This window comes from Phaenicophaeus curvirostris, chromosome 11 (assembly GCF_032191515.1).
Source record: "Phaenicophaeus curvirostris isolate KB17595 chromosome 11, BPBGC_Pcur_1.0, whole genome shotgun sequence".
In the NCBI taxonomy this organism is placed as follows: Eukaryota; Metazoa; Chordata; class Aves; order Cuculiformes; family Cuculidae; genus Phaenicophaeus; species Phaenicophaeus curvirostris.
Window position 1 is genome coordinate 20,563,595 of NC_091402.1, and position 26,973 is coordinate 20,590,567.

The window sequence follows — 26,973 nt, forward strand, 5'->3', positions numbered from 1 at the left end:
CCCTAGCGCCCGCCCCTTCCCATCATGCCCCGCGAGCCACCGCGCTCCCCAGCTCCCGCCTGTATCCCAGCATGCTCTGCGCGCTCCCTACCCCCGGCCGCCACCCCGCAACACCCTCGCCTTCCCGACGTGCCCCGCGCCCCGCTCCAAGCCGCGCTCCCCCCTTCCCAGCATGCCCCGCGCCACCCCCCCCCCAGCTCCCGCCCGTATCCCAGCATGCCCCGCGCCGCCCGCCGCCGCTCCCGGCGCAGCAAGATGGCGGACACAATGAGGGGGAGCCGCCTCCCCGCGGCCTGAACGGGCCCAGCCGACCCCGAGGGCGCCGCCCGGCTCGCCCCGCCGCTCCTACCCGCCCTCCGCTCATCCTCTACGCCCCGCCGCCGCGCCCTGCCCGACCTTTCCCGCCGCCGCCGCCGCCCGGGGCCCCGCCCGGCTTCCCTCGAGCCCCGCCGCCGCCCTCGGCGCGGCCCGGCCCGGCGGCGGGATGAAGCTGACGGACAACGTGCTGCGGAGTTTCCGCGTGGCTAAGGTCTTCCGTGAGAATTCGGACAAGATCAACTGCTTCGACTTCAGCCCCAACGGCGAGACCGTCATCTCCAGCAGCGACGACGACTCCATCGTTCTCTATGACTGCCAGGAGGGCAAGTGAGTGTCGGGGACCCGGGCCGGGGGAGGGCGCTGCCTGCCCCAACGAGGGCGGGGGGGCCGGGGAGGGGAGTACGGGGGTGATGATAGTGGGGCGGTGAAGGGGGGAGTGGGACGGGTGGCCTGCCGAGGGGCGTGGGGTACCGGGGCGGTGAAGGGTGAGCTGGGGCAGTTGAGGGAGGGGCTGCGGGGAGGTCGTTGGGGCAGTTGAGAGGGGATACCGACGGGGGGGGGGGGGGTTACCGGGGGTGGTAAAGGAGGAGCCGGAGCTGTGAGGAGGGGTGGGGTGCCAGGAGGGGTGCCGGGATGAGGATGGGGAGCTGCTGGGGGAAGTGGGGTGTCGGGGCTGTGAGGGGGAGTGCTGGGAGGAAGGAAGGATAGCGGGGCGATGAACACAGAGCCGAAATTCTGAGTGAATGTGCTGGCAGAGAAGGATACCGAGATGATATGGAGGGTTGCTGGCAAGGGTGGGGTGCCAAGGTGATGAAGGGGGTGCTAGGGTGGTGATGTGTGCCGGGTGGGCTGCGGCCTGTTCATTTTTCAGAAATAAGCTGTTGTCAATGTCTGTCTGTGGACTCTAGCTTTGCTTTCGTTGGTTTTTAGTGTAGGCTTTTAAGTAGAACCGCAGCGTCTAACGTAGAGGACGTGTGGTTATAAAAAGTGACAGAGGGGCTCTGGGATGGGAGCTGCGTGGTCTGCAGTGTGTGTGTCTCTGCTTGTTAGCTGTGGCTGCTGGAGTCAGCTGGAGACCGTTGCTGTGAGAATTAAATAGTTGTTCAGCTTAAGGGGTTTAGTCTGGTCACATTTCTGTTCAAGAATTTGTTGTATAATGGGAAGCTCTAGGTTTGCTTTATTCATAACTCAGAGTTGGGACATCACCTCAGTGAGTGGCCAAGGCTTACAAAAATCAAGGAGTATTTGTGTGTTTTATGTAACATTATGCAATGGGTATTTTCTTTGAAAAAGTTCCTGGTGGTTTCCCCTGTTATTGTTAAGATTTTCATTCTTCATTAACCAGAAATGCCACAAAAGTCCATCTTGTTCGTTAGTCTTAGCTGTCTTGGTTTAGTTCTCCATCAGAAGTGATATTTCAGCAGGTCACGCTTATGCTCTGGTCATAAAAATCACTTACCTTCTCTGAGAACGTGTCTTTATTCTTGTTCACCTTTACACTTCAAAGAAAGCCCTCAAGTTATTCCATTAACTATACTTAATCTGTGTCTAGACTTAAAATAGATAACCTTTTCTTAAGACATCTATTCCATTATTATGTCTAAAATCTATAGCCTACAATTGACATTTCTTAATATTCTATTGATTCAGCTTGACTGGGTTTTAAACCAGCCATGGCAAGGGGTATACAGATGACATTTAAGCAGCACTGTTGTGGCTTGGCTTATAAGATTAATCTCTAACACCTGTTTCTATTATTTTTTTCTTACAATATCATATTTATCTAAATCAGTATAGCTTCTTCAAGCAGACCGAGACAACACTGTTGCTGTGTTTGAACATTGCATCCTGCATATTCTCTTAATTTTGTTGACCGCTTCTATGTTACTTTATACTTCTATTTAGTTTGCTTGCTTTACACATTCAAGTTGTAGGTGTTTCCCCATCTGATAGTCAACTCTTATTTGAAGTGATTTAGTTTTTATTTATGTAAGAAGTGGTGACTTAATGCATATGGTGTCTGCCATGGGTTGTGTTATTGGTTATAGAATCAGTCATAGAATGCCAGGATGGAAAGGACATAGGGACCGTCTGGTCCAGCCTTTTTAGTTGATGTGCACTTTAAATGAGATGGCCCAGCCCCGTGTTGAGCTGAGCCCTAAAAGTGTCCAGTGCAGAGGAAGCCGCCACTTCCCTGGGGAGATTATTCCAATGTTTAACTGTTCTCATGGTGAAAATTTTTCTTCTGGAATGCAGTCTCTCTCTCCCCAGGAGCAGGAGTAGAAGGGCTGAATTATGTAAATGCGGATAGCACCGATTGTCTTGGTGGTGGTGCAGCCTCCACTGCTTGGGCCTGGATCATAGCCCGATCTGGACATACCAGAACTGTACGGTCTGGAAAGCACTGGAATTCTACAGCTGGTAGAAAATAACAGAATTGCCTAACGTGAATCTTGAATGGAAAAATACTGACCAAAGTCAACCAACTCACAATCCTATAAATAACGATCTCAAATGAGACCCTTTGAGCTCTCTGGGATCACAGCAGGCTGTGACCCAGCATCTCACTCTGGGCTGGGATGCCTCTTGGGGTAGATTTCATGAGGATTCAAAGAGCACCTGGTAACACTGATGAAGGGTGAAGTCAGACTTCTCAAGATTCAACGATTGCCTGTTGACAAATGCCAATGCATTAAAAGTGAGTAATTCACTAAATTCGGAGGAAAGGGCAATTTTGATTGTAGGCTGATGTCTCTGCATGATTTAATTTGGGAAACCATCCATTAAGTCTCCTGTGAACGTTGCCATTCTGGAATCTTTCACTATTTTGTTGTGATTGTAGAAAATTCTGTTGAATCACTTTGTTAAATTGGGTGATGATTAAGTGCTGTTAAGAATTAATACAGCCTAATCTTATGATCTACCTGAAAACTATTAATAAATCCTAAATTGCTGCTAAATCAAAGCCATGTAAAAATCTATTTATGACACATTGGCATTACTGGCAGGGTCCTACATTAGGAATCGCAACACTTTTCCCCGTTTAAACTTGTTTCTCAACGCATCAAACAATTCTCTACATTTGTTTGGTTCATCCCTGTCTCCTAGCCCTGATGCATTCTTTACAGTCAGAGGGTTTGCTTTAATGAAGTTAAATGTAGATTAATGGTTGTCTGCTGCGCTGCTACAGAGCAGTGAGATTAGTCTCATCAAGGTAAGCCCTGTCTCAGGGTGCATTTCTCTAGTGGGTGTAAAGTTAGTTTGAACATTTGTCAAATACCATCAATCAGCTTAAAAGTATAAGCCTGGTTTTTAGAGGTGCCCAGGGATGGTTTTCTCTCATCTGCAAAGCTTTAGCTGTGAATCACTTCTTGGTGAACCTCAGTTTCTAGAAGTGTCAGGACAGTTTAAACAGTGCTGTGTAGCCCAGAGCTGACAGGACAAGATTATCTCTTTCACATAACAGCATCTCTTATCCTCCATATTCTGAGTGTAGGCAAAAAACTTGAAAAATGTGTCCTGCTTTTTCACAAGCATCCAATACTTTTGGACGTGAGATTCCCCTTCTATTTCAAAATGTGTAAACAACTAAATGGTGATAATTTTTTTAACCCATTCTGTTCATAGTATTTATATATTACAAGTGAGCCTGGGTTTGGATGATGGTTTTCCCTGCAGTAGTAGTGATTCAAACCAAGGCACAGATATCATTACAAACCTTGCTTGTGTCTAGTTTCATCTTTACAGCAGATTTTACTGTGGTCTTGTAAAGCATTTGTCTCTGGAGATATTGCTTGATTTGCAAGTGGGCTGAATAGATTAACCTTAAACTTGGAATTACGTTTACTGATGGTGATTTGTTTAAAAAAATATAAAAAACTTAGTTTTCTTGTTTGTGCTTTTAAATAGTCAATTGGGAACAGGCTGTTGGTCTCACGTGAAGTGAGATGCTTCTGCTTGTATCAGCTTATAAGAAAAGTTCACCTTTCTTAAAACACAGAAGTACTTTATTTCCTTCCTTTTGGTAAATGTGCTTTTGTCCATCTGTTAATCTTTATTGTCTCTGACTATTCTTTGGTGTGAATAGATCCTCTAAGCTTTAAACTTTTCATAGATACGGAAGAGCCAGACTGGGTGTGAGAGTTTCAGTATGTGTTGAGGTCGGTGAGGTTTTTATGTCTGGGTGGTTTTTTTGTCAGTGTAGTCAACAGCGCAGCTGAGATGGCTACAGAACCTGGTATGAGGAAGTGTATCAAGCATTATGTGAGTTTTGATGTCTAAATTTATACATTTTGTATGGTGTTTTAAGTTTGTAGTGTGTTTGCATCTGAAAATTGATTTAAAAATCTGCAGGAGGAACTGATGTTGAGATTTGTCCTAAGTGGTGAGGGTAGCGTATGGGTTTTAATTACACATGCTGTATTGGCTTTCAGTTAATGGAAGCTTGTCGTTTGAAGTCAAAGCCCTGTGGCTGCTGCTGTTTGAGAGTTAATCTTCAAGAATGAATATCTGGTTTTGTTCTGGTATGAAAAATCTCCAGCTCGTGCTCTTTTCTGGGTGTGTCAGCTTGAGGCTGATGAAAACAAGGAAAAGGTTGAGCTCTTAGAAATATCTTGTGTGAGGGTGTAGTCTGATGAACTTCTCTTTTTATTGGTTTAAACCGCTCCTGCTGTTTGTTTCCATTCCCGTGCGGTCATTTTTGGTTTGTGTTGGTAAAATATTTTGTGGGCCTGTGTAATAGCTAGAGTTATGAATTTCTGAATTAAAAATAACTCCCTGAAGGTTGATCAGTACCCCTGTTGGTCAACTGTCCAGCTTTGAAACCTCTGTGCTACCTCAGTTGAGGAAGAAGGGAGGAGGAGAGTGATGGAGACCTTGCACTGCTTAAGCAGGCACTGCTGCTGCAAGAAACGCTTATTAACCACATATTTCGATGTTTAATTTTGTGGTTTAAATTTCCAGTACTGCAGTATATCACTTGTTTAGCAGACCCCTGAAAAATCCAGTTCTGCATGTTGTTTTCACACTCCCTAGAATGTCTTTAGTTGTGTTGCAAAATGCTACGTTTGGGTTTTGTGCTTTAATTAAAATCAAATGTGAGCATAACTCTCCAATAGTTTGAAAGTCCCTGCTTTACCATTGCTTTTATAGACTTTGATGTATGTACGTGTTTGTGGTAATAACAAGAAGCCCTAGTCTGAATGAGACACCCTGTTCTGCATTTTGAAGTGACATAGAACAAAAAGACAAATTATTCTAAATCTCAGACAAGCAGCAGACGAATTAGAGATTTGGATGGGCAAGGGAATGATGAAGCAGCGCTGCTTGACATTAAGGGCTCATTATTCTAGCTCCTTGTATTCTTTTTACACTAGACATCATGGGGAGAAACTTTTTGGAGGAGACAAGTGCATTTTGTGGGTGTTCCAGGGAGCTCCTCAAGTGTAGGGATGGTCTTGGAGAAAGCACAGAGGTGCTTGTTTGAAAATCAAAACCAAAAGCTTTTCTTTCTTTATATAAAAACATCTGAAACAATCTTGTAATATCTCAATGAAAACAGGCTTTATTAATATGGTGAGTTTCAATTTGAGCTTTTTGTTGTTTGCAGTGAGTGCAATTATTTCTGCTTCCTTCTAATAGACCCAAGAGAACACTGTACAGTAAGAAGTACGGAGTGGACCTCATCAGGTACACACATGCTGCCAACACTGTCGTCTACAGCTCCAACAAAATAGATGGTAAGTGATCCACTGGAGTTAAGCATATTTAATCTCCTTATGCTTAGAACTACATGCCTGGATACATAGCTCTGAAGAGCTGAGGAAAAATTATAGCAGCTTTTCAGTGATAAAGGTGCTGTTAGAGGCAAAGTAATTAATGTTCAACTCTAATGCACAACTCGGTGATACTTAGTTTCTTGAGCATGCTGGTGTGAGTTTTGTTCATTGCTGCAATAACCAAGGGATTAAACATTTTTAGTGTGATAAAAGTTCAGTTCTTGATTCTGCTGTTTGCTTTGCTGTTTGATACCAGTGCTGTCAGTCTTCTGTGCCTTAATTTCTTCTGCATAAAATGAGGCAGAAGGTGGGGTAAATGCTGTACCTCTGTCCGATAAACAAATCAACTGCAAAGGAGGGGAAAGTTTTTCCATTCTCTTTATGCGGCAGGGAGGGCAGGCAGTTCGGGTAACTTGGCAGATCACCAGCCAAGCCTGGAGGGCGTTATCAAGCTTTTCTGAGATTGGCTTTGCTTCTCTTAATCTGTTTTTTTTCGTGTAATAGACAAAACGGCCATTTTCATGCTGTTTCTCCACAGTCAGTGTCGGTGATAGCTATGCTCCATAAATTCGTGACATTGAAGGGCTTCTGGAGCTTCCTGACAGGCCTTCTATTAATTAATTTTGAGTTTAATTTAAAATTCAAGTGTAAGAACTGCCACAGATAAGTACATTAATGCTTCTCTCTGGTGATGCTTCCTAAGTTTGGAAACAACCAGTGTTCAATTTGTCTCAGTTTTGTTTGTGGTTGTCGGTATCTGAAACTTTTTCAGTGTACAGGTCTCTTAGCACAGTGCTTTATAAATGGATTTTAACATTCTATTAATAAATTCATAAGCATTTCTGAAATAGTGGTTTTGGTTAGTTTTTCCTCAGCTGAGATGGAGCTTGACAGTAGAAATACTGGCGCCTTGTGGTGTGTCACTTAAGGATTTTAAGAGAATGAATTTAGAGCAGGTGGAAGTTCAGTTAGGAAGTCAGGACATTCTGGGCCTAAAATAAGAGGAACAAAGAAGTTTCTAATAGAATCGAATTTAGTGATATAAAAGGATTAAAACTAACAGGAAGTACTTGCCTTTTCAATCTGTTTCGGAGCCTACTTATTGCTTTTTTTACGAAGTTATTACCGTATGTCACATTTCTGGCTTCACTGTTATTTAATTTAACATTAATTGACAATTAAGAATTCAATTAACATTTTTAATGTCGTTTTGAGTTGTGATGTTTTGTTTATAAGCACGGGTAAGCCTTTGAGGAACCTGCAGGGTAGTGTTATGGTAATTAATTAAAGTAGAACAAAAAGATAGAATGTGGAAGTATTTGCTGTTGTTACAAACCGTAAGACCAATAAGACCAGCATTATGTTCTGTAGGGGTACAGATGCTCTCTAGTACCTAAGGCATGCTGTCCTGGGCAAGGTGTGTTGTATTTAACCTGTTAACAGAGTTATTGGGAGGGAAAATTAACTCGGGAATGTATTATGGGAGGGCTGGTGCTGGCTCCCAAGCATTTTGAGTGTTGGAGTTGCTACTAATTCGCTTCTGAAGATTTCCTGAAGACTTTGAACCTAATTTCTCTTGCCTGATTCCAGGCTGAGGTAGTAGTTTGTACAGTTTGAGGGTCTATGATACCACCCGGTACAGGAGATAACTGTACAGGCCACTGCCTTGCCTGGGACAGAGCGCTGCCAACAAAAGGATCGCAAAGCATCGCAGTTCCTTAGTGCTTCCTCTTTAGCAAAGGAAGATGAAATTCTGCATGGATACTTCAGAAATCAGGTAACAACACTTCTTGCAGGAAAAACTAGAGAGCACGCTTGAAGCATCCCAGTTCTAGCTGTGATGGGATGCGATGTTGGTGTTAGGAATTTGTTTTCGATAGTCATCTGAGGTCACTTAGAGCCTTTCTGAATGATGTGTCACCAGCGTCATGTTTCCAGCTCAATAATTCACGTTTTAATGTTCTTCTCAAATACTGGAGGATGGCCCAGAACTCTGATATCACCTTGATCTGAAATCTCAGGCAAAAGTGGTAACTCAGTCATTTTCTCACAGAATGGTGAATGAGCGTTTCAAAAAGTCCTGAACCCTGTAGCCTATGAGTGTTAAAAAGCTCTGTGCATATTTCATCCTGTTGGTGGTTCTTCAAGTCAAAAGAAAAATGTCCTTTTCCCTCAGTTTGTCTTTGGAGCTGCAGCAGGACTTGTTACAGCAACCTACTTGCAAATTTGATATCTGGTTTTGTGGGAATGATGGGATAAAACCTACTGGTGCTTAAATCTTAGCAGCTTTGAAATTAACTCGCATAAATCAAATGACAGTTTTTATGTAATGTGACTTCAGACTGTGGGAAGTATCCTTTCTGGTACTTGATTTCCACTTCTGCCTTAGTAACGAAGTTGGTTGATTTCTAACATGATTCTATCTCCAAGTCTGACTTGAAGTCAAATGACCAGATTTACTCACTGTGGCAAGGCTGGTGTTGCTGTAAGGAATGAGTTTACTGCGTGACCACTTTTAGATAAGATTGGGTTTGTGGTATAATAAAACGTATGCTTTGTTTATGATTTCAGATACAATCCGATACCTCTCCCTGCATGACAACAAATACATTCGGTATTTCCCGGGGCATACAAAAAGGTAAGATGTGGCTTGAGGACAGTACAGGAGAAATTGAAATCATGGCTGTAATGAGCTTGAGTTATGTTACACTCAGTTCACTCTGGTTTTTAGAACTGTTCATGGCAATTACAAGCTTGTACATGACTGTTGAGGTAGATGTTGCTCCATTGTTTTGTGTGTTTCTGATGCATGCGGTCTTCCGTGTTGCAGAGTGGTTGCTCTTTCAATGTCTCCAGTGGATGACACTTTTATTTCTGGATCTCTTGATAAAACTATTCGACTTTGGGATCTCCGCTCTCCAAATTGCCAGGTAGGCAAATTCACATGTATAGTGTGTTGCATTTTCAGTCAGAAGGATGAAAAAAGGATGTGAGTTTTAGCAAAATTAAAAACAAAAACACTGCCAGCAACGTATGCTGCTGACTTAGTGTTGACACCTTCCTGGAATGCTGAAAGAGCCTCAGTTACAAATCTCTGTGAAATGTGTGTTACATTATGTAACACCACTCACTTTCACCTGTGTCTCTGCTGGAGAGTTGCTGCAGAGAACAAGAAATGACACCCACAGCTGATGAAACAAGAGGAGTTGGGTGTCATCAGCCTGTTCATCAGGCTGCTGTGCCATGCAGGGAATATTCTTTCTTAGACAGCATCTCTCCTGGGCTGGGAATGGTAGCAGAAAGGGTGTCAAGGGATGCATTTTATCTGAGTATGTTTAGAATTGATGCCTTGATGCAATTAGATCATCATTTTGTTATTTTACTCCAGTTGTGTACTGTACCTTTTTAGGGGAAGCAGGCTTGTGTGGGCTCAGAAAAGCACCAGAGCTGGCAGCAGGGAAAGAAAGACTAGGAGTAGAGTCTCCACCTTCTATTGATTATGAGCTGTTTTGTCTCTATCTGGACACGTAGTGTCATGCTCTCATGTTTTCCCATCTCACTGGAACCATTTTGCTTATGAGAGGGGGCTATTTTCTTATTCCACATGTTGGAACTCTAAATGCAAGAGTAAGAAATGGTTGCATTTCTTACAAAATGATTTTATCTGTCTTAAACTCAAGCTTTTTCTGACAAGAAATCTTGAATTTGCCTTTCTCTGGGAGAGTGCCTTTAATGCCAATGTGTAAGTTTCCCTTGGTATGAATCTCAAAGTTGCTGCAGATGAAATAGGGTTATAATAGCAGTTCTGCGATTTATGCTCGTGCCTGAAGTTGTAAGAGTAGTAAAACTAGGACTTGAAACTCTAAGCTGCATCCATCAGTTTTGGGAAGAAGGTTGAGCAAGTGTTGCTTGTGATTTTCTATTTGACCGTGAGATGGCAGCCGTAGTGCTGAAACTGGGAAACAAGAGATGTCCCACAGGCAAGAGCTCTGAGTATTGGCAAGCTAATTGCCTGGCCTTCAGAGGTCACAGGGAAAACCCACCTAAATTAGAAAGAGAGCAGCAACAAAGTCTCTAGGCTTCTAGAGAAGAACAGTATTTCAGAAATGGAAAAACTTCTTGAATCTATTGTTGCTTCAGTCAGAGATGTGTTCTTGTTTATGCGCATGCATAAGGATGTTTGACGGACTATCACACACAGACCTGCCAGTCAGGATGCAGAAAATTATATATCTTGTTGGCATTTGCCAGATTTTCTCAGGACCTTTCTACTATGTGATCTAAATAAAAGTTAACATTAAAAAGAAACGTTGATAGCAGTCTGTCAGTTTTAATGCGTCAGGTCTGTTGGCTTGCAGAAGGTATGAGGTTTTCATTAAACAGGCATGGTTCAGAACAAGACAGTGAACAGACAATTTGGTGTTCATTGAAGCTCTTTCTGCTTGCTTTTGAAATACATTATTTTCTCCTCCTTCACAACCGTAATGGGTAGAACGTTGCTATTAATCCCAGTGGTTTATGGTGCTGTCTGCTATGCTTGTTAATACAGCCACCTCATCCTTCCTTCTCTGGGTACTTTTTTGAGTGAATGATGGCTCAAATGTGGTCTTATTTTGTTCTAATGTAAACTTTGTCGTTGCAGCACATCTAAAGCTCTGTATTATGACCTGAAGTAGTCAGAGTTGCTTTTGAGAAGCTGACTTCTGAAACCTTTTTAAAAACTCAGTATTTACAGTCGAGATTCTGCCCATATGCTGCTGTTCTGCTCAGAGTGAGCTCTAAGTGGGGGTGGCAGAAATGTGAGCATTAATTCCACAAAATAATTTAAACAACTTCTATTTTCTAGGGTTTAATGCATCTCCAGGGGAAGCCTGTGTGTTCTTTTGATCCAGAGGGGTTGATTTTTGCTGCTGGAGTCAATTCTGAAATGGTGAAGCTTTATGATCTCCGTTCTTTTGACAAGGTGAACCACCTTAACTTCACTTCTTGCACTTTTTACCTTGCAAGATGCAATCTAAAGTCGGTGATCAGAGGCTGGTTTACTCTTCTCCAGTGTATGATCTGGGGTGCCTACTTAGCCCCTGGAGAGCTTTTGGTAATTACAAATCACACAGAGGTGTACATGCTGTTACCATATCCTCAAATCCACTCTTGAACTAATGTTAAAGTTTACTTGTGCTGACTTTTTAACCTGTTCTAAACTCCTGCTTAGACTTTTTGTTATTTGTCATTTGAAGGGGCCATTTGCTACATTTAAGATGCTGTACGATCGAACGTGTGAGTGGACAGGCCTTAAGTTCAGCAACGACGGCAAACTCATCCTCATATCGACTAACGGAGGGTTCATCCGACTGATTGATGCCTTTAAAGGAGCTGTCCTGCATACGTTTGGGGTGAGCATGTTGCCTGCTTGAAACTCGGTGTTTGTTTTGGGAACAGATGCCCTTTGGTTGGGAGATGGCTGTGAACATACTCTGTGCTACTTATTCTCCTGTTTTGTGCTCTAGGGTTATAACAATAGTAAGGCTGTCACGCTGGAGGCATCTTTCACACCAGACTCTCAGTTCATCATGATAGGTAAGATAATTCTTCTTGGAAAGAATTGCAGTGCTTTCTAATTAGGTGCATTACATAGGACTAAAGCTTTGTGGAGAAGCAGAATGGATTTAAATAATACACTGCAGCCACCAGCTTTCTTTGCATTGACAGTTTTCTATTTTGTTAATTTACTCAGCATTTTCTAGACTGAAATGTAAGCTAGCCCACAAGAAGACTTTTTTATTTTTTCCTTTATATGTGAATGCTATTCCAAAAAAAGATAAGAAACCAGCAAGCTGTTTAATGCATAAAGACCTGATATGCCAGGGCAGCTGCATTTTGCTCACATGGCTCTTGCAAGCCCCCATGTCTGTGGAACAAGCTGTGCTTAACCTGTGATAGAATCATAGAATCACAAAGGTTGGAAAAGACCTCCAAGGTCATCAAGTCCAGATGTCAGCGCAACACCACTGTGTCTACTAAACCATGTCCCAAAATACTCCGTCTAAACATTTTTTGAACCCCTCTAGGGATGGAGACTCCCATCACTTCCCTAAGCAGCCTCTTCCAGTGCTTCACCACTCTTTCAGTAAAGAAATTTTTCCTAATGTCCAGTCTGAACCTCTCCTGGCACAGCCTGAGGACATTTCTTTTAGGTAGTTGCAGACAATGATGAGGTATCCGCTCAGCCTCCTCTTCTTGGCCACATGTTTACACTGCTGGCTCATGTTCTGCCATCTGTCAGCCAGCCTTATGGCTCCCAGAGTACAATTCCTCTGGCCCAGGGCCCCTTCCTCATCCCCACAGGAGGGACTCTTAAGTGAAGTGGGTGGCAAAAAACAGTTGCAAGTGCTGTGAAGCCTGGTGCTGCAGGTTGGGCACCCCAAAGTCAACACTCTGACAGGGATGCCCAACAGGACCTGTGAGCACAAGTTGGATGCATCTCTGTGGTGCTGCCCTCTCTTAGCATTTCTTTTTGTTCTTATTTATATGGTCAGTACATCAAATATGTTTAACATTGTGTTTGGTATCTGGCTCCTCATTTTTCCTGCGTGAGTGATGGTTTTGGCAAAACTTCTTGTTCTGTCTGAGAACTTCCTGATTGTAAAGAAGGTAGGGAAGGGCTCTTTGTTTAACCTGTCTCTGGAGAACACTTGATTGCACATATTTACCTTCCTGTTGTGCCCTTCCAAATGAAAACTATAGCGAAAGAAGTTCCAAAGCATTTAATTCTGTCGGGTTTTGCATATGTTCAAGTTTAACTTGTCCTTCTTAACATTTCCTCCCTGAAAGGCTATACATATAAACAAAGCAGCAGAAAAAAAATTCCTTACATTTTTGTTAGGAATCCTGTTTGAAATTCCACTAAAGCAGAATTGGATTGTAAAAATGTGAAGTGCCCAGTCTTAGAGTTTGCAAAATGCCATTTGAAAGTTAAAAACCTGTCCTGTCGTAGCAATGCAGAGAGTTGACATCTCCAGTGAAGTTTCTGGTATTTGGCCTAGTGCACTTAAATCTGGTTACCTTCAAGGGTAAAGTCTTTGATTCTGTGCCTACCAAGTGAAGTATTTTATCTCCTTCTGTGTCTGAACTGAGAACTTGTGTGAGCAGTAACTCTTACACCCAGTTTTTGGCCTCTCGCACATCAGTGCAAGTTGGCAAGGTCTTTCCTCCTTAGCTTGATGGCATCAAATCCGCTTTTCTGCTGGGTGACTGTTGTTGTTAACCTCTTTGCCAGAACAGCACTGCACTGTGTTGCATAGTTGAGTCTCTGCAGTGCAAAGGCATAAATCTGCTGTTTATTGGTGTGCACGCTCCAGTGGTGTTTTGTAAATGCCCTGGTGGTGCTTGAAGAACGTTAAGGGTTAAGCCATGAAGACAAAGCATGCTTATTCCTGCAGTTCTCTGACAGAAACAGTTATGTTCTTTTTCTCTGCTGGCCTCTCCAATATATCTTGCTTATGTTTTCCATTCCTGCCCGTAGGTTCAGAGGATGGGAAGATTCATGTTTGGAACGGGGAAAGCGGGATGAAGGTGGCTGTGCTGGATGGGAAACACACAGGTCCTATAACCTGTCTGCAGTTCAATCCGAAATTCATGACTTTTGCTAGTGCTTGTTCCAATATGGTAAGGAAAGTGTTTTAAGTTTCTCCTGGCTCAATGAGGTCCTGACTTTTTTAGAAATGATCAGAAAGACTCAGTGTGACTGATGAGTGTTTCCTTGGGCTCTGGTGAGAACCAGGTCCCTGTCTGTCCCACCTTGTGTGCGCCTTACCTGGCAGGCAGATGTGTGGGGCAGAGCCAGTATTGGAACACACATGTGAAAGCAGAGCAGTGACTGAATGTACACAGAATTGTGAGCTCTTTAAGTCGCTGTACACAGCTGGTATTTTCCATTTGGGTAAGACTGGCTTTTGCTCTGGAGAACATGCAGTGCAAACCAGACCAGCGTAAGCAAGGATTGTCACCTTAAACTGCTGGGAAGGCGTTGCTGCCTTTTGGATAGTCTTGGCCTGTGTACTTATAGAAGGTGGCAGTGATCAGCTCCCACAGTGTGCCCTAGGAGAGGTTTGTCTTCTGCTCTGTGAAAGGTGTTCTTTCCTCTTTTGTAGGCATTCTGGTTGCCAACCATCGACGACTAATTCCTATGCTGCAGCTGCTGTCAGATGACTTCTGTACTGCTAATAGCAGCGCATCATTACAGGCATAGTATTGGAATTCCCGACGTTTCCTAGACTGTATTCCTGTTCCTGCATATGTTCTCATATGTCTTACCTTTATTTGCCGCATTCCTTTGTGAGGACTCCTCCACTTGGCCTCCAAGCGTGTTCGGAAGCAGCATGTGACACATTCTCTTACCTTCCAATCTGTGCCCAGCAGGCTTCAGCCAAAGTTGGAATTGACACAGTATTATTTCTAAGAGCAATGAAGTCTGTTTTATTTACAAAATGTCTGTGGCATTTTTTAAGCTGTAATTGTGTGGTTTCCTCCTGTAAGTGCACAAGGTTATCCAAGGTGGAATGTGCAGTTCCCTCCCATACGTGCATGTTTTTCACATCTGGGATCTCTGGCTTCACTGCAGCCCACAGGTGCAAAGTTACTTCTGTGCCAAATGCGAACACTGACGGTTTTCAACTTAAACAGCAGGTGCTGGATTCTCTTGCAGTGGAACCCATGCTGAAAGAGTGGGTGACTGTAAATATCTATGATACATCCTGTCATCCTTTTTTTTGGTGATTCAGTGTGCAACAGACCATGCAGGTTTTGTCTACTGCCAGAGCTTGCTGAAACCTCCTTGCTGCTTGCTGTGCCAGCATCCCAAAGGGCACAGACAATACTGATGAGGTCCGCTCAGTGTCTCAAGCAATAAAGGAGTCTGACAGCAGGAAGATGGAGAAGCCAAACTGGGACTGAAATCACAGTCTGCCTGTGTATCTTCCTCTTGTATCGTCTTGGCTGATTTTACTTGTAAATATCAGGGGGGGAGGGCAATGGGAATGGGCCATATTTTTTTACTTTTAGATATTAAAAGACTATGATGTGGGCCAGTGTTGTGGGGTGTCTAGGTTGTGTTTACCTTCACTGATGCAGTTTTCCGCTCCTGGTTTGTAAATAAGCTCCGTTAAATTCTCTCCACACCAGGATTAGACCTGTATCACTTTGTAGGTAAAACTGATGTGCAGTTAGTTCATCGTTACATTTTATTACAGGTTTTCAGCGATGACCCCAAAAGAGCAATGCTTCGTTTGTCAGATGATGTGTTAAGCATTGAATTTTAAAGATCTTACATAGTGACTGTACTGACTCTGCTTCGCTGTGGCACTGCTCCAAGGAACGTCCCTGCAAAGAGAAGGGAGGGATGTACTTTGCTGCTCCAAAGGGGCTTGTGGCAAACAGCACAGGAAGGCTGGTAAGCAGGTCTTCAAGCCTGGTTCCAGTTTCTTTTTTCTGAAGAGCTGCATTGATCAAATGCATCCACCGGCCAGCTGGCAAAAATGTGATGTTCTTTGTACTCTTGCCTTTCTAAAACACACTTGGTTTTATGTGTGGGGTCACACCTTGGAAAACTAATTCTTCTGCTCAGTCACATGTGCTTTCTCTGCTCTTGTGTGCCAGTCCGTACTGGAGAGCTGTGCTCGAGCATTTTACCTTAGGTCAGTTGTCAATGTTCCCCTATTACAGCAAAGTTCATCTCAGCTGTAGGGCCCTGTATATAATTTAGAGCATGTCTCCCTGGAAAAGTAGATTGGCTTGTAGAACAGCTGTTTCTGTTTTGCTTTTCCTTGCCTATTTGTTTCCCACAGTCCTTGTCAGTGGAACTGTGCTGGGCATGGGGAATGCACATTTCGCCACTGCTGGTTCCTTTGATGTAGAGGCCTGTGCTGAGGGGCATTCGGCAGGTGGATTGCCCACCTGAGCTAGTCTGATTAAAGTGATGCTTGAATCAGTGCTGGGGTTGAAGCTTCTTAGGCTTTGTGCCTTGCCGCTGCTCATGTTACCGTGCAGGTTTAGGGCCATTTCTGATGGCACGGATCTGTGATGCAAGTCTGCTGTGTTCCAGACAGGAGGAGGGAAGGGAACAACTCTGACCTTGCCAAACAGGCCTGCTATTGGAGATGCAGATGAGAAGAGATTCATGCTATTGCACCAGCATCCCTCTTCCCATGCTGTCCCACGTCCCCCATAAGGGAGATGTTATCTTATTTCCTACAGTGACTGTTTCCAAAGCCACCTCTTCAACTCCTTATTGTTATATTTCAGGCTGCTTGGTGCTATTTTACCATTGTTGGTGTTTCTGTAGGCAGCCGTATTTTGCAGTGGTTTGTAGCATACAGTTATTTAGAGGATGTAATGTGTTTTAACAGTTAAATTTCAGCATTCGGTAGCAAAACTTACAGGGTTTTACAAAGTCTGTTGCCTGAGGAAGTGAACCGATAGCATCCAGCAAATTTCCCTGTTACTTTTTACCAGGGAAGCATTTGGAAGCCTTTTATGCTAAAAATAGTCTTTGCTAATGTGGTTTGAACACTTGTCTAAAGACCGTTGTTCAGCTCTGCAGTGTTGTAAACATTGTGTGTTGCAGCATGAAATGTTTAAGAGGAGCAAGGGACTGATCTAGGAGGACATGTACACAAGGAACATTGATGTCATTCTGGAATGAAGATAAAGGTAGAAGTTTGTGGGCAACACCGCATTAATGCTCAGTTCACAATTAAAGCCAGCTGCCACCCACACCAAGGCATCTTTTGTGCTTGATGTAGCCCTGAGGGTTTTTTATCTGCCCCTCAAGAGAGGGAATTGGGCCAAGTATTGTCACGGAACTGTATTGCATGTTTCTAGAAGGTTGGACCAAAAAGGCGAATGAAGCTTTTGGCTTCCAGCTTCTATGGGCTTCTTTAAAAGTTATCAGAACTGCAGTCCTGTGCTTGTCAGGGCAGCCAGCTAATGAGAAACAGAATTCATTAAAAATGGCACTCCCAGCTCTAAGTGTCCATCCTTACCGGAAGTCAAGCAGGAAACAGCATTCCCCCTCCAGAATTGACATTTGAAAGATAAATCCTCCCCATGTTCTTTGGGATGAAGGAAAGACCTGCCGTTCAAAACAAGGGGAGAGTGGGACTCGGTTGCCCACCTCTCCGTAAGCAGTGGTGGTGGCCAAGCACATCATGGGCTGTAGATTTTGGGTTCCATTTTCTTCTCTAATTTTGAGAGGTTTGCTGTGGTTTATTGAGGCTCCAAGGTCCTTGGCAAATGTCCCAGCCCCTGCTCTGGGGGACACAGGAACAACTGAATGAACAAAGTGGGAAGCAGCAGTGTATCCTGTGCAATGCCTCTTTGTATATGCACTTTAAGAGACTTGGATTTGGGTCGGGGGCTGGGATCCTGGTGAGCCTTTTGGAAGCTGCTCTCTTTGTGAGTAGGTGTGGAGATTTTGATTCCTACATGGTGTCTGCCAGACCAATGTAGATACATAAAGTCAGATTATGCTTTGTGACAAATTACATGGAGAATTCAGTGCTGTGGCTGTTACCAATAAATATTTTCTAGAGATCAGAGTGCTGTAAATTCTGTGTTTGCCCAGGGGGATACAACTTGCTGGTTTCTTAGAGGGAGAATGGGAAAATGATCCTTTTTAAAAAAGCCCTTTCATTTTGGCAAGTCAGAAGCTCTCTGGTGGAAGTTGTGGTGCTCTGAAGCCATCCCTACATGTATTGTCCATTTTAAGAGGCTTTTCCTGCCTAGGAACATAGCAGGATAGGGAAGCAGTTACTTGTTGAGGTATGGCACCCTAGATACGAGGGTGTTCACAGAAGCCTGGGGTCTGGAGGGAAGACCCAAGCTCTTTCTCATCAGGAAGGTGAGGAAATCGTTTGTTTGATGGGAGTAGGAGACTGAGCATTACAGTCAATGTTCTGCATAGCATTACAGCTGCTGCAGGGGGGCAGCAGCCAGCATCAGGTTAACAGCATTGCTTTCAGGTTAAACTCGATGGGGAAAAGCGAAGCTGCAGATAAATGGTTTCTGTTTTGTCCCTTGCTTAAACCGTGAGCAGAGAGCTAAGAGGGCTCCCATTGCAGGAAATCATCCTTAGACACCTGTCCCTCAGGCAGAGCTGCTTAGGGAATGCTTCAATCTACTGATTGTCAGTAAAGATGAATTGGAAGCAAAAAAAACCCTGTGATTTTTCTAAGTCTTTCTGAGGTCTGGGTAAAACCTCTGACAAAATAAACTGCAACAAGATGCATTAAAAAAAAAGTTTTTATTTGGCCTTCTATTCTCGTGGAACTTAACCAGGCACTGGGGTTTGTCTGCTTCGCTAGGGAGCCTTGCAACTTGTGTAATGAATAACAAAAACTGAAGTAGGAACTAGGGAAGATGGGAAGTTTGTCCAGACCTGAATTTGCCTGGTTACGAAGGCAGATTCTCAGAGTTTAAGGCACAACTCGGTTTGGGATGCCTCCTGCACTGCCCTTCCTGTTGAAATGAGCCCAAGTGCTTGAGAGTCAGCACTGCAGATACGCTTGAACAAAACTGGTTTTGTTTTACTTTGTTTACTTAAATCAGGTGTACTTCAGCCTCTTCTGTTCTCATCAGTGTTACCAGCTTTGCTCTCAGGAATTACCTGAATGAAGGGAAAAAGTGTGTTAACAAGTGTGTTAGAAACCTGTATGTTGCCTTACGTATGAATATACTTAAATGCTCTTAAATAGTAAGGCCCGTGTCTGCACAGGAGGCTCCTGTACACCAGTGTGTAGCTTCATCTGCTCACGTTGTCTGTTTTAAGGTGGTACTGCCTACAGCTGGCAACCTCAAGAGGTCTGGACTAGTGCTTCAGCACTTGCATCAGGCAGGCATGGCTGCACCTCACGCTGTCTTCGTAGCAACTCCTGAGTTCTCAGTACATCTCGCATTACAGAAAATGGATACGAGGGACATTTTAGCTTATGCATCCAGTTTTACACGACTTAGCTCAAGTCTGATTTAAAATCCAGCTCTTAAGCGTGGTTGGATCTCAACAGATCCTCATTCTTCAATATTAAAAAGGGAGAAGGGTTACTAGAAATGTGGATTTGGGGTTCGCTGTACCGCAAAGGTCTTAAAAATAGGACCCTTCAGCTCTCATGGCCCCCTTTGCAATTTCTGCTTGGCCCAACAAAGAGAAAAGAGTAAAAGGGGAATGATTTGTTGCCCACTGTTCATCTCTTGAATGTTCTTAAGGAGTTAACGTTCTTGCTGATCTTCTGCATAAGTTCTGGCTGTGCAATTCCAGGTTCCACTACAGGTGGTTTTGCTGGGAAGAGCGTATGCACACAGCAGAGATCCCTCAGTCTCAGACTGATGCTGAAGAGCACCACAGCAGGGGGACACCGAGATCCTGTGTGTCACGCTCACAGTCACTCCTCCTCCCTGTTGTGTAGAGGGATGACAAATACAGAGATGTCATCGTAGGACGCCTCGTGGCTGTCATCCAGCATCCACTGGTGGCCTCTCTTCTTTCCCCTTGCTCTGCAAACCAAGCACTTGGCCAGTTGTGAAAATCTGTGAGTGGGGAAAATGCAAAATTTGAGTTGACATTCCCTGCAGAAGAACACTGAGATGTGGCTGTATGTGGTCAAAATAGTAGGTTTTTTAAGACACCAGCTTCATCATTGTTTTGGGATGGGGAAAGATAAGGCGACAGCTTCCAGAGTCACAGGAAAAAAGAGAGCTTGGTCGTGCTGGAGCTCAACTAGAAGCAGAATGATCTCAGCCCCCTTTTGCTCCAATTCATTAGAAGGGAAAATGATGGTGAGACTGATACTACCTGTGGGGATGTGTCCTGTTTTCTGTAAGGAAGCTCCTGGTTATATGGGCCACCTCTTTGTTGCACAGAACATCCCAGAGGCCATCGGTTGCCATGATGAGGACATCATCTTCCTTAATGTCATGCAGAGCGAAGTCAAATACGTTTACCTGGAACGCACGGGAGAAATCAGTGACTATTCCTGCAACGTACTGGAGGGATTGGGGAGATGACTCTGCCCCGAGATACAGCTTGAAGTGGAACCAGAGTGCTTGGAATCTTTTGTGTCCCCTTGCTGCTATGCTTCTGGATTCCTCTGCTTGGCAAGTTCTCTGGGCAGCACGCAGAGAGATGGGGATGGAAAAAGGACACAGCTAAGACCTGCCGGGCTTGTAAGAGGTGGGGACTACAGAGGAGCAGCAGTGTTTAATTCCCCCCTGCAGTTCCAATGTGCCATGAACAACCACTGACCTTGGGAATGCAGGAGAGGAAAGGTTTGACCTCGATGTTGGTGTCAATGACTTTGAGTTGATGATCCCCCAGACCTCGAGAAACAGCCAGAGTCCCCAGCAAGCGAGCCTGGCCCCAAACAAAGCAAAATAGTTTTAAAACATAAAAATGTGGCACCTTCGGAGAGGTTAATGTGTGGCTTGTCCTGACTGATCGACATGTTGCCTTTAGGACCCTTCTCTAAGCATCACCTAGAACCACCCCTGGAGATTTAAGGGATAGAAGAATGATCATAAGTGATGGCCTGAAGTAAGCATGGAGACAGCCCCCCGCTACGTGATGGTTTGTGGTGTGCTCTGGAGTCAGTAGCACGTACTCTGGGAATGCTACAGACCTCAGGAAGCCCATGGTGGCACCTGGGGTGTGAGGAAGAAAACTGAGTTGGGTTAGGGGTGGGTGGGGAGGGGTCCTTTCTTCAGGCAAAGGAACTTCTGCACTGACTTCTTGCAAAGGGGGTGCCATGCGGGTTGTAGCACTGGCCTGCTCGACCCCAGTGGGCAGACTGAATGTGCTCAGTCATTGCTTCTCCCTTCCTTGTCCTTCCCTCTCCTGGCTCCTTTTCTCAGTTTCTCCTCGAGGAAGAGGTTTTGTGGGAAAGGTACCAGTTAAGAGCTAGAGAAGGCAGTCCAAAGTGGGATCTGATAAATGAGTTCTCATCTGAAATGAGTTCCTGTGTGCAAGGAGAGATGAGGAAAGGGCAGGCTGGCTCCGGACTGCTGTCTGCTCCCCTAGAAGGTTCTCTGGAGGAGGGTGCAACCTCTGCTCTGGGGGGCTCTAGTTTACACTAACCAGGCAGCACAGTGCTAGTGAAGGGAGCTGTTGTATCTGGGCTGTGGGACTGTGCCATGCAGGACAGCCCGAGGGAACTGGGTGTTCTGCAGCCCCAGTCACTGCCCTGGAACGCGATTGTGAGTGACAGGGATGCTGAGGACCCCCAGCAGACTTGTCTCTGCCTTCCCAGTGTGAAAAGCGTTAAGCTACCTGCTTCCCGTGACCGTGGACGAGAGGATATTTGAGGTCAGCTTTCTCCACCGTCTTGTATCCCCTAGAACAGAGAATTCAGCGTTGATTTGGGATTTGTCTCGCTTAAAGGTACAACACAGCTAGAGCATTTGACTGTGATTCAACCCTTGAGGTGCCCCCATGCACAGGCAGCTGAGAGTCAGGGGCAAGGTGACTTGCTGAAGCAGACACAGTGAATATGACCCCTTGCTGAATGCCCAGGTGCTGTTCCCTTTCCCATTCCTCTCCAGCTTGTACCTGCCCCAGCCTGACCTCACAAGACCCCAGAAGGACCATCTCAGCTGTTCCCTAACCACCCTGCCATGGCTCCATTCCTTCAGTCAAGGGGGAGGCTGCTCACAGCATCCTTCTCTTCATCTGGCACAACTTGGGACCATCACTGCTCTCACCTTCACTACGTGCCCCTTCTCCCTTCACCTCCCGGTCCTTACAAGCAGGTAAAGGTGCCGTGTGCCACACCCTTATCCTCAGGCAGAAAGGACTCACCAGCCCTCCATGAAGTAATCCCGGTACAGGACTTTCTGGCCCACGTCATCTCCCTTCAACCTCCGTGGGAACTCAAAGCGTGTGAACTCGCCGTCCAGGAGCTTGGGGAAAAGAAAAGCCTGGAGGAGAGAATGAAGGCATGAGGATCGACAGGCTCTGCTGCAGCAGAGACGGGCACTGAGACAACGTTCTTCTGCTCTGGTACCAGCCCCCCCAGAAGCAGAATGGGAACAGCAAGAGAACAGAAGTGGGACCACATCCTAGGGAGGACGTGAGCATCTCCCCTACTAAAGGCTGTTGGTTGAATCTTGCCCCCAGCCCTCCTTGGCTACTGGTAGGTGGCATTCTGGCCTTTGAGAAAAGCTGGTGATGCTTTTGCCACACGCCTTCTCTGACCCGCTGGGATGCTTGCAGCTGGATCAGCTTATGAGCAAAAGGAGTCACTCACCAAGTGCTGGATTCGCTGCCTCTCTGTCTCGGGTGTGAACTCGCAACTCATGGGCACAACGTTGTCCTTCAGAACGAGAACTGCCCTACGAGGAGGAAGAGGCAAAGAGCTGAGCGAGCCGTGTCCTCCTCTGTGTCCATCACTGCAGCTCTCTTCTTACCCAGGCTAGCCCCAGGGTCAGCCGGCTGTGGGACTGGGGATAACCAGGGGCAGAGCAATGCCAGAGAACAGCTCTGTGCTCCAGAATGTTTGAAAATGCTGTTTTCATTAAAATAACTCCATTGCAATTGCACCGTCGTGGCAGAGAACTGAGCCTGCCTGGTTTGACAATAGCAGAGCTCATTGCTAAAGAGTGGGTCAAGGCCAGATGAGGAAGTTTTTAGAACTCTTTGAAATCACCTTCTACTTTAAAGACCTTCCAGGCTGATTTCACTGCTGTGCTACCATCCCAATGCTGCCATGGGGCTGGGCAGCGTTATTCCTTTTAAACCCCCAAAGCCCTTCAGGAGGCATGAGAACATCCATCCATCCAACAGATCCTGAAGCAGGCAGGAGGGAAATGGCTGGGTTACACATTTACCTTCTGCAGGATTAAATAAGATGCTGGAAACCCTGCGTATCTCCCCACTCCCCTTCGCCAGCATCTTCTCCCTTTTATTGTGGCTCACCTGCTGTCCCCAGCATTGGCCACGTACAGCTTTCCCTGGAAATAGAAGGCAGCCAGAGCAGTGCAGCCCCCGGTCTGGTTTGTAGCTTCCATCTCCTGGCCGATGACTTCATCCTGTTGGTTTAAACGAGTTTGGAGGGTGACGTGACCCAAGCTGCTGAGTTCTGCAGCTGCCTTGTGCCTCCCAGCAGAAATCCAGAGTCAAAACTGACTGTAGATCACCAATGGGAAACCAGGAAGGTGGAAGATGATGTTGTTTCAGTACAAAGTTGCTGCTATCGGACTAAGGTGCCCTGCATAGGGTACTCACACATTCCTGGAAGGCGTTCTCCAGGGCTCCCACCACCAGGTCTTCTGCGTTGATGTGCTTCTCCTCCACGAACTGTGGGTCGCTGTCACAAACACAGCGTCCACTCAGATGCATGGGGGGATGAGCCTCTGTGATGCCTCCCACAACCTCCTCCAGCTTCTGCTTGATGCAGTAGTGCAAATAGTTGGAGGCGATGATGGCAGCTTCTGGGCCACCGTGGCCATCGAAGAGCGCCCAGTAGTAACCAGTCAGGAACTGCAGCAGGGGAGAGGGACAAGACAGCGAAGAAGAGAGGGAAGGAGGGCGCTGGAGAGATCGTACAGGCGGCAGGCACACAGCCAGGACACTGCAGTACGTGTTTTGCCTGGCTTTTCCACCCCAGCCACCCTTCCCTGCTGCCATTTAATCCCCTGTGCAGCTCAAACTCGTGCCCATGCTGCTCTGCCAGACTCGCCGTCGGAGCTCTGAGCCACCCACCCTCACGTGCTACTGCTCTGTGCTTCAGGGGAGATGCAGCTACTCCATTTTACAAGACATGAGGCAGAGCCACTCCCAGGTGAGAACATCCCACGTGCCTCACGCACACTGCTGTCCCTGAGTGACGACAACACATACCGGCCCACGGACACAGAGCGAGGACAGCAAACGAAAGGTGAAAGCACTGAGTAAAGGGCTTGGATGCTGCTGCAAGGCATGGGCCAAGGAAATAGAAATGGCACTTACAGGCAGAGCTGGGCCTTCGCTGGCCAGATGTAGATTACACGGGTCCCATAAAGGCACCCAAGGAAAGGTTTCAGTCTGGGGTCGTGGAGGAGTGACGAGGCAACCCCCCAATTTCCTGTACCTGGACCCTTGGGTGCAGGGCAAGGCTGGCAGCAGGGTGAGCACAGCCTGCCCTTGGGCTATACCTGTGGGGAGCACAGGATCAGCCATTCCTCGTCCTCCTCCAGGCCTGGCTCTCTCCTCCGGATGGAGATCTGACAGCAGGCTGCCTGGTCCTCGTTGAACTCCGACTTCTCGGCATTGATAACCCTGGAGGTGCAAACACTCCAAGTAAGGTGGATGCCCTGCACCTCACCTGCTGCCAGCCAGCGCTGCTGGGTCACACACAGCCACGGTCGACGGCTGCATCTTGCCCCGTCCTTCCTGTCCCATGCTCCCTACTCCCTTTTCAAACTCGAGGATGTCTTTGCTGGGGACCTAATTAACAACTTGTCATAAGCAGGAGGAAAAAGCTTGGCCAGGAGCACAGGGACTGGTGCAGCACCCTGGCCTCAAGCAGCTCTTGTCAGCAGCCCACGCTGTGCTGTTTCCTTGGCCACACACTGAACTGCGAAACCAAGCCCCTCTGACCCCGCACCCCTGGGATCTCCTGGACCCCTCTAACCCTGCACCCCCACGATCTCAGATCCTTCTAACCCCACACTCCTGGGTCCTCTCTGACCTCACACCGAGGGTACCAGACCCTTCTGTGAGAATTAATTGATACGTTTTGCTGCAGCTGGTTTGTATGTTTAATTATCTTGTAGTATAAATCTGTCTCGTATCAAGAGATAATATGCAGACATCTCCAGACACGATGCTTCGTTGTCTAGCAAGATGTAGCTGGTTTAGGCCAAAAGATAAACTGTCTTAGGGCTGCAAGAATTTATTGATATGCTTCCTTGTCTTGTAAGATGTAGTTGTCTCAGGTCAAGAGAGAACCTGAAGGGAGTCTCTGGGCAGGGTCGAATACTCAAAAAAGTAATGAGTGTTCTTTGAAGAGTTATGTGGTTCTTTGTCTAAAGCTTGTATATATACCCACTACTTTTTGAAAGGCATCCAATTCACCACTGAACTGTAGAATAAAAATATTGTCACCTTCGCTTCGAAGACTTTGTCCTTCTCAATAATTTGAGTCATTGGGCAGTGGCAGAGGCTGCCCACGGAGGGGGTTGAGTCCCCTTCCCTGGAGGGGTTTAAGGGACGGGTGGTCGAGGTGCTGAGGGACATGGGTTAGTGATTGATGGGAACGGTTGGACTCGATGATCCTGGGGGTCTTTTCTAGCCTAGTTATTCTGTGATTTGACAGGGGAATGAGTGTTCCTCACGCTTCTAACGCCGCACCCCGCGATGTCCCGGACCCCGGGATCCCCTGGCCCCCCCAGAGCCCGCCCCGGGGGTCCCAGGCCCCGTCCACCCCGCGCTCTCTCCCCCCACACGGGGGTCCCAGACCCCGCACTCACTCAGCGTATCCCGCTCCCCAGGGCAGGCTGCGCCCGGCGCCCCGCACGGCCCGCGGGCTCTCCTCCTCCTCCTCCTCGCCGCCTCCCCCTCCGTCTCCTCCTCGCAGGAACTTGGGGCGCCGGTAGCGCAGGGCGGCGGGCGGCGCTCCCGGGCCGCGATCCCCCGAGCCACCGCCGCCACCCGCCGCGGGGCCGGCCCGGAGCCGCCTCAGCCAGCGCGCAGACATGGCGGGGCCGCCGGGGGGCGGGGCCTCAGAGGGGGGCGGGGCCTAAACGGACGGTATTCCCCGTGAAGGGGCGTGGTCTATGAGAGAGGGCGTGGCCTAAAGGATGTTGCCGGTGAAGGGGGCGTGGCCTCATGGAGGGGGCGTGGCCTGAGGGAGGGGGTACGGCCTAAATGGACGGTGTTACTCGTTAAAAGGGGCGTGGCCTGAGGGAGGGGGCGGGGGCCTAATGGACTCTTTTCTCGTGAAGGGGTGTGGCCTCAGGGAGGGGGCGTGGCCTAAAAGGCGGTGTTGATCGTGAAGGGGCGTGGCCTGCGGAGGGGGCGGGGCCTAAAGGAGGGGCGGGGCCTAAATGGACTGTTGCTAGTGAAGGGGCGTGGCCTCGAGGAGGGGGCGTGGCCTGAGAGGGGGCGTGGCCTAAAATGCGGTGTTACTAGTGAAGGGGCGTGGTCTCACCAGGGGCCGTGGCCTAAAAGGTTGTGTTGCTAGTGAATGGGCGTGGCCTCGAGGAGGGGCGTGGCCTGATAGAGGGGGCGTGGCCTAAATGGCTGTGTTACTAGTGAAGGGGCGTGGCCTAAGGGATGGGGTGTGGCCTCCAGGGAGGGGCGGGGAGAGCGGGAGGAGAGTGGCTAGAAAGACTCATCGAATCACAGCATCACCAGGCTGGAAAAGACCCCCAGGATCATCGAGTCCAACCATTCGAGTCCATCCAGCCTGACCCTCCCCTGGTGGAGCTTGAGGCCATTCCCTCTTGTCCTGTCCCCTGTCCCTTGGGAGAAGAACCCAGCTCCCTCCTCTCCACAACCTCCTCTCAGGGAGTTGCAGAGAGCAATGAGGTCTCCCCTCAGCCTCCTCTTCTCCAGGCTAAACCCCCCCAGCTCTTTCAGCCGCTCCTCGTGTTCTCCAGCCCCCTCACCAGCTTCATTGCTCTTCTCTGGACTCGCTCCAGAGCCTCAACATCCTCCTTGTGGTGAGGGGCCCACAACTGAACGCGGAACTGAACCTCGAATCCTTGTGATTCTGCGATTCCGCTGAGGGGCCCGCAGGGGGCGCTGCGGGGGGTGGGGGAGGAGCCGCCAGGGGGCGCTGCGGGGGAGGCCTCCCCCGCAGCGCCCCCTGGCGGCTCCTCCCCCCACCCCCCGCAGCGCCCCTGGCGGCTCCTC

General features: G+C 47.2%; 2 protein-coding genes across 4 annotated transcripts; one reads left to right on the forward strand and one right to left on the reverse strand.

Moving 5' to 3' along the window:
- The first annotated feature begins 207 nt into the window (after positions 1 to 207).
- Positions 208 to 25,233, forward strand: WDR82 (WD repeat domain 82). Of its 3 annotated transcripts, none has more exons than XR_011338227.1 (10): positions 208 to 645; positions 5,959 to 6,056; positions 8,667 to 8,733; positions 8,926 to 9,025; positions 10,942 to 11,058; positions 11,333 to 11,488; positions 11,603 to 11,672; positions 13,618 to 13,760; positions 14,246 to 21,519; positions 21,681 to 25,233. XR_011338227.1 is itself a non-coding variant. In XM_069866258.1 (9 exons), exons 1-9 carry the CDS (start codon positions 485 to 487, stop codon positions 14,273 to 14,275), a joined length of 942 nt encoding a protein of 313 aa, XP_069722359.1. In that variant the 5' UTR covers positions 208 to 484; the 3' UTR covers positions 14,276 to 25,233. The 3 variants fall into 3 exon arrangements, 1 of the variants encoding a protein (XP_069722359.1); XR_011338228.1 differs by having other exon boundaries at positions 14,246 to 20,109; XM_069866258.1 differs by having other exon boundaries at positions 14,246 to 25,233.
- On the reverse strand, positions 18,375 to 25,815 carry PPM1M (protein phosphatase, Mg2+/Mn2+ dependent 1M). Its single transcript, XM_069866257.1, has 10 exons — positions 25,587 to 25,815; positions 24,270 to 24,393; positions 23,362 to 23,616; positions 23,053 to 23,165; positions 22,385 to 22,469; positions 21,937 to 22,055; positions 21,409 to 21,472; positions 20,389 to 20,496; positions 19,939 to 20,087; positions 18,375 to 19,673 (listed from the first exon to the last, which is right to left on the reverse strand). The coding sequence occupies exons 1-10, from the start codon at positions 25,811 to 25,813 to the stop codon at positions 19,529 to 19,531; spliced, it is 1,389 nt and encodes a 462-aa protein (XP_069722358.1). The 5' UTR covers positions 25,814 to 25,815; the 3' UTR covers positions 18,375 to 19,528.
- Between the last annotated feature and the right edge of the window lie 1,158 nt (positions 25,816 to 26,973).

Bases quoted from the DNA above. Each gene is read 5' to 3' on its own strand.
- WDR82 (XM_069866258.1), top strand. From the start codon at position 485: ATGAAGCTGACGGACAACGTGCTGCGGAGTTTCCGCGTGGCTAAGGTC. The intron at 8,734-8,925 runs GTAAGATGTGGC...TCCGTGTTGCAG, and splicing joins TTCCCGGGGCATACAAAAAG to AGTGGTTGCTCTTTCAATGT. The intron at 13,761-14,245 runs GTAAGGAAAGTG...CCTCTTTTGTAG, and splicing joins CTAGTGCTTGTTCCAATATG to GCATTCTGGTTGCCAACCAT.
- PPM1M (XM_069866257.1), bottom strand. From the start codon at position 25,813: ATGTCTGCGCGCTGGCTGAGGCGGCTCCGGGCCGGCCCCGCGGCGGGT. The intron at 22,470-23,052 runs GTGAGCCACAAT...TCCTCCTCGTAG, and splicing joins GCCAATGCTGGGGACAGCAG to GGCAGTTCTCGTTCTGAAGG. The intron at 19,674-19,938 runs GTAGTATCAGTC...CCCCACTCACAG, and splicing joins AACAGGACACATCCCCACAG to ATTTTCACAACTGGCCAAGT.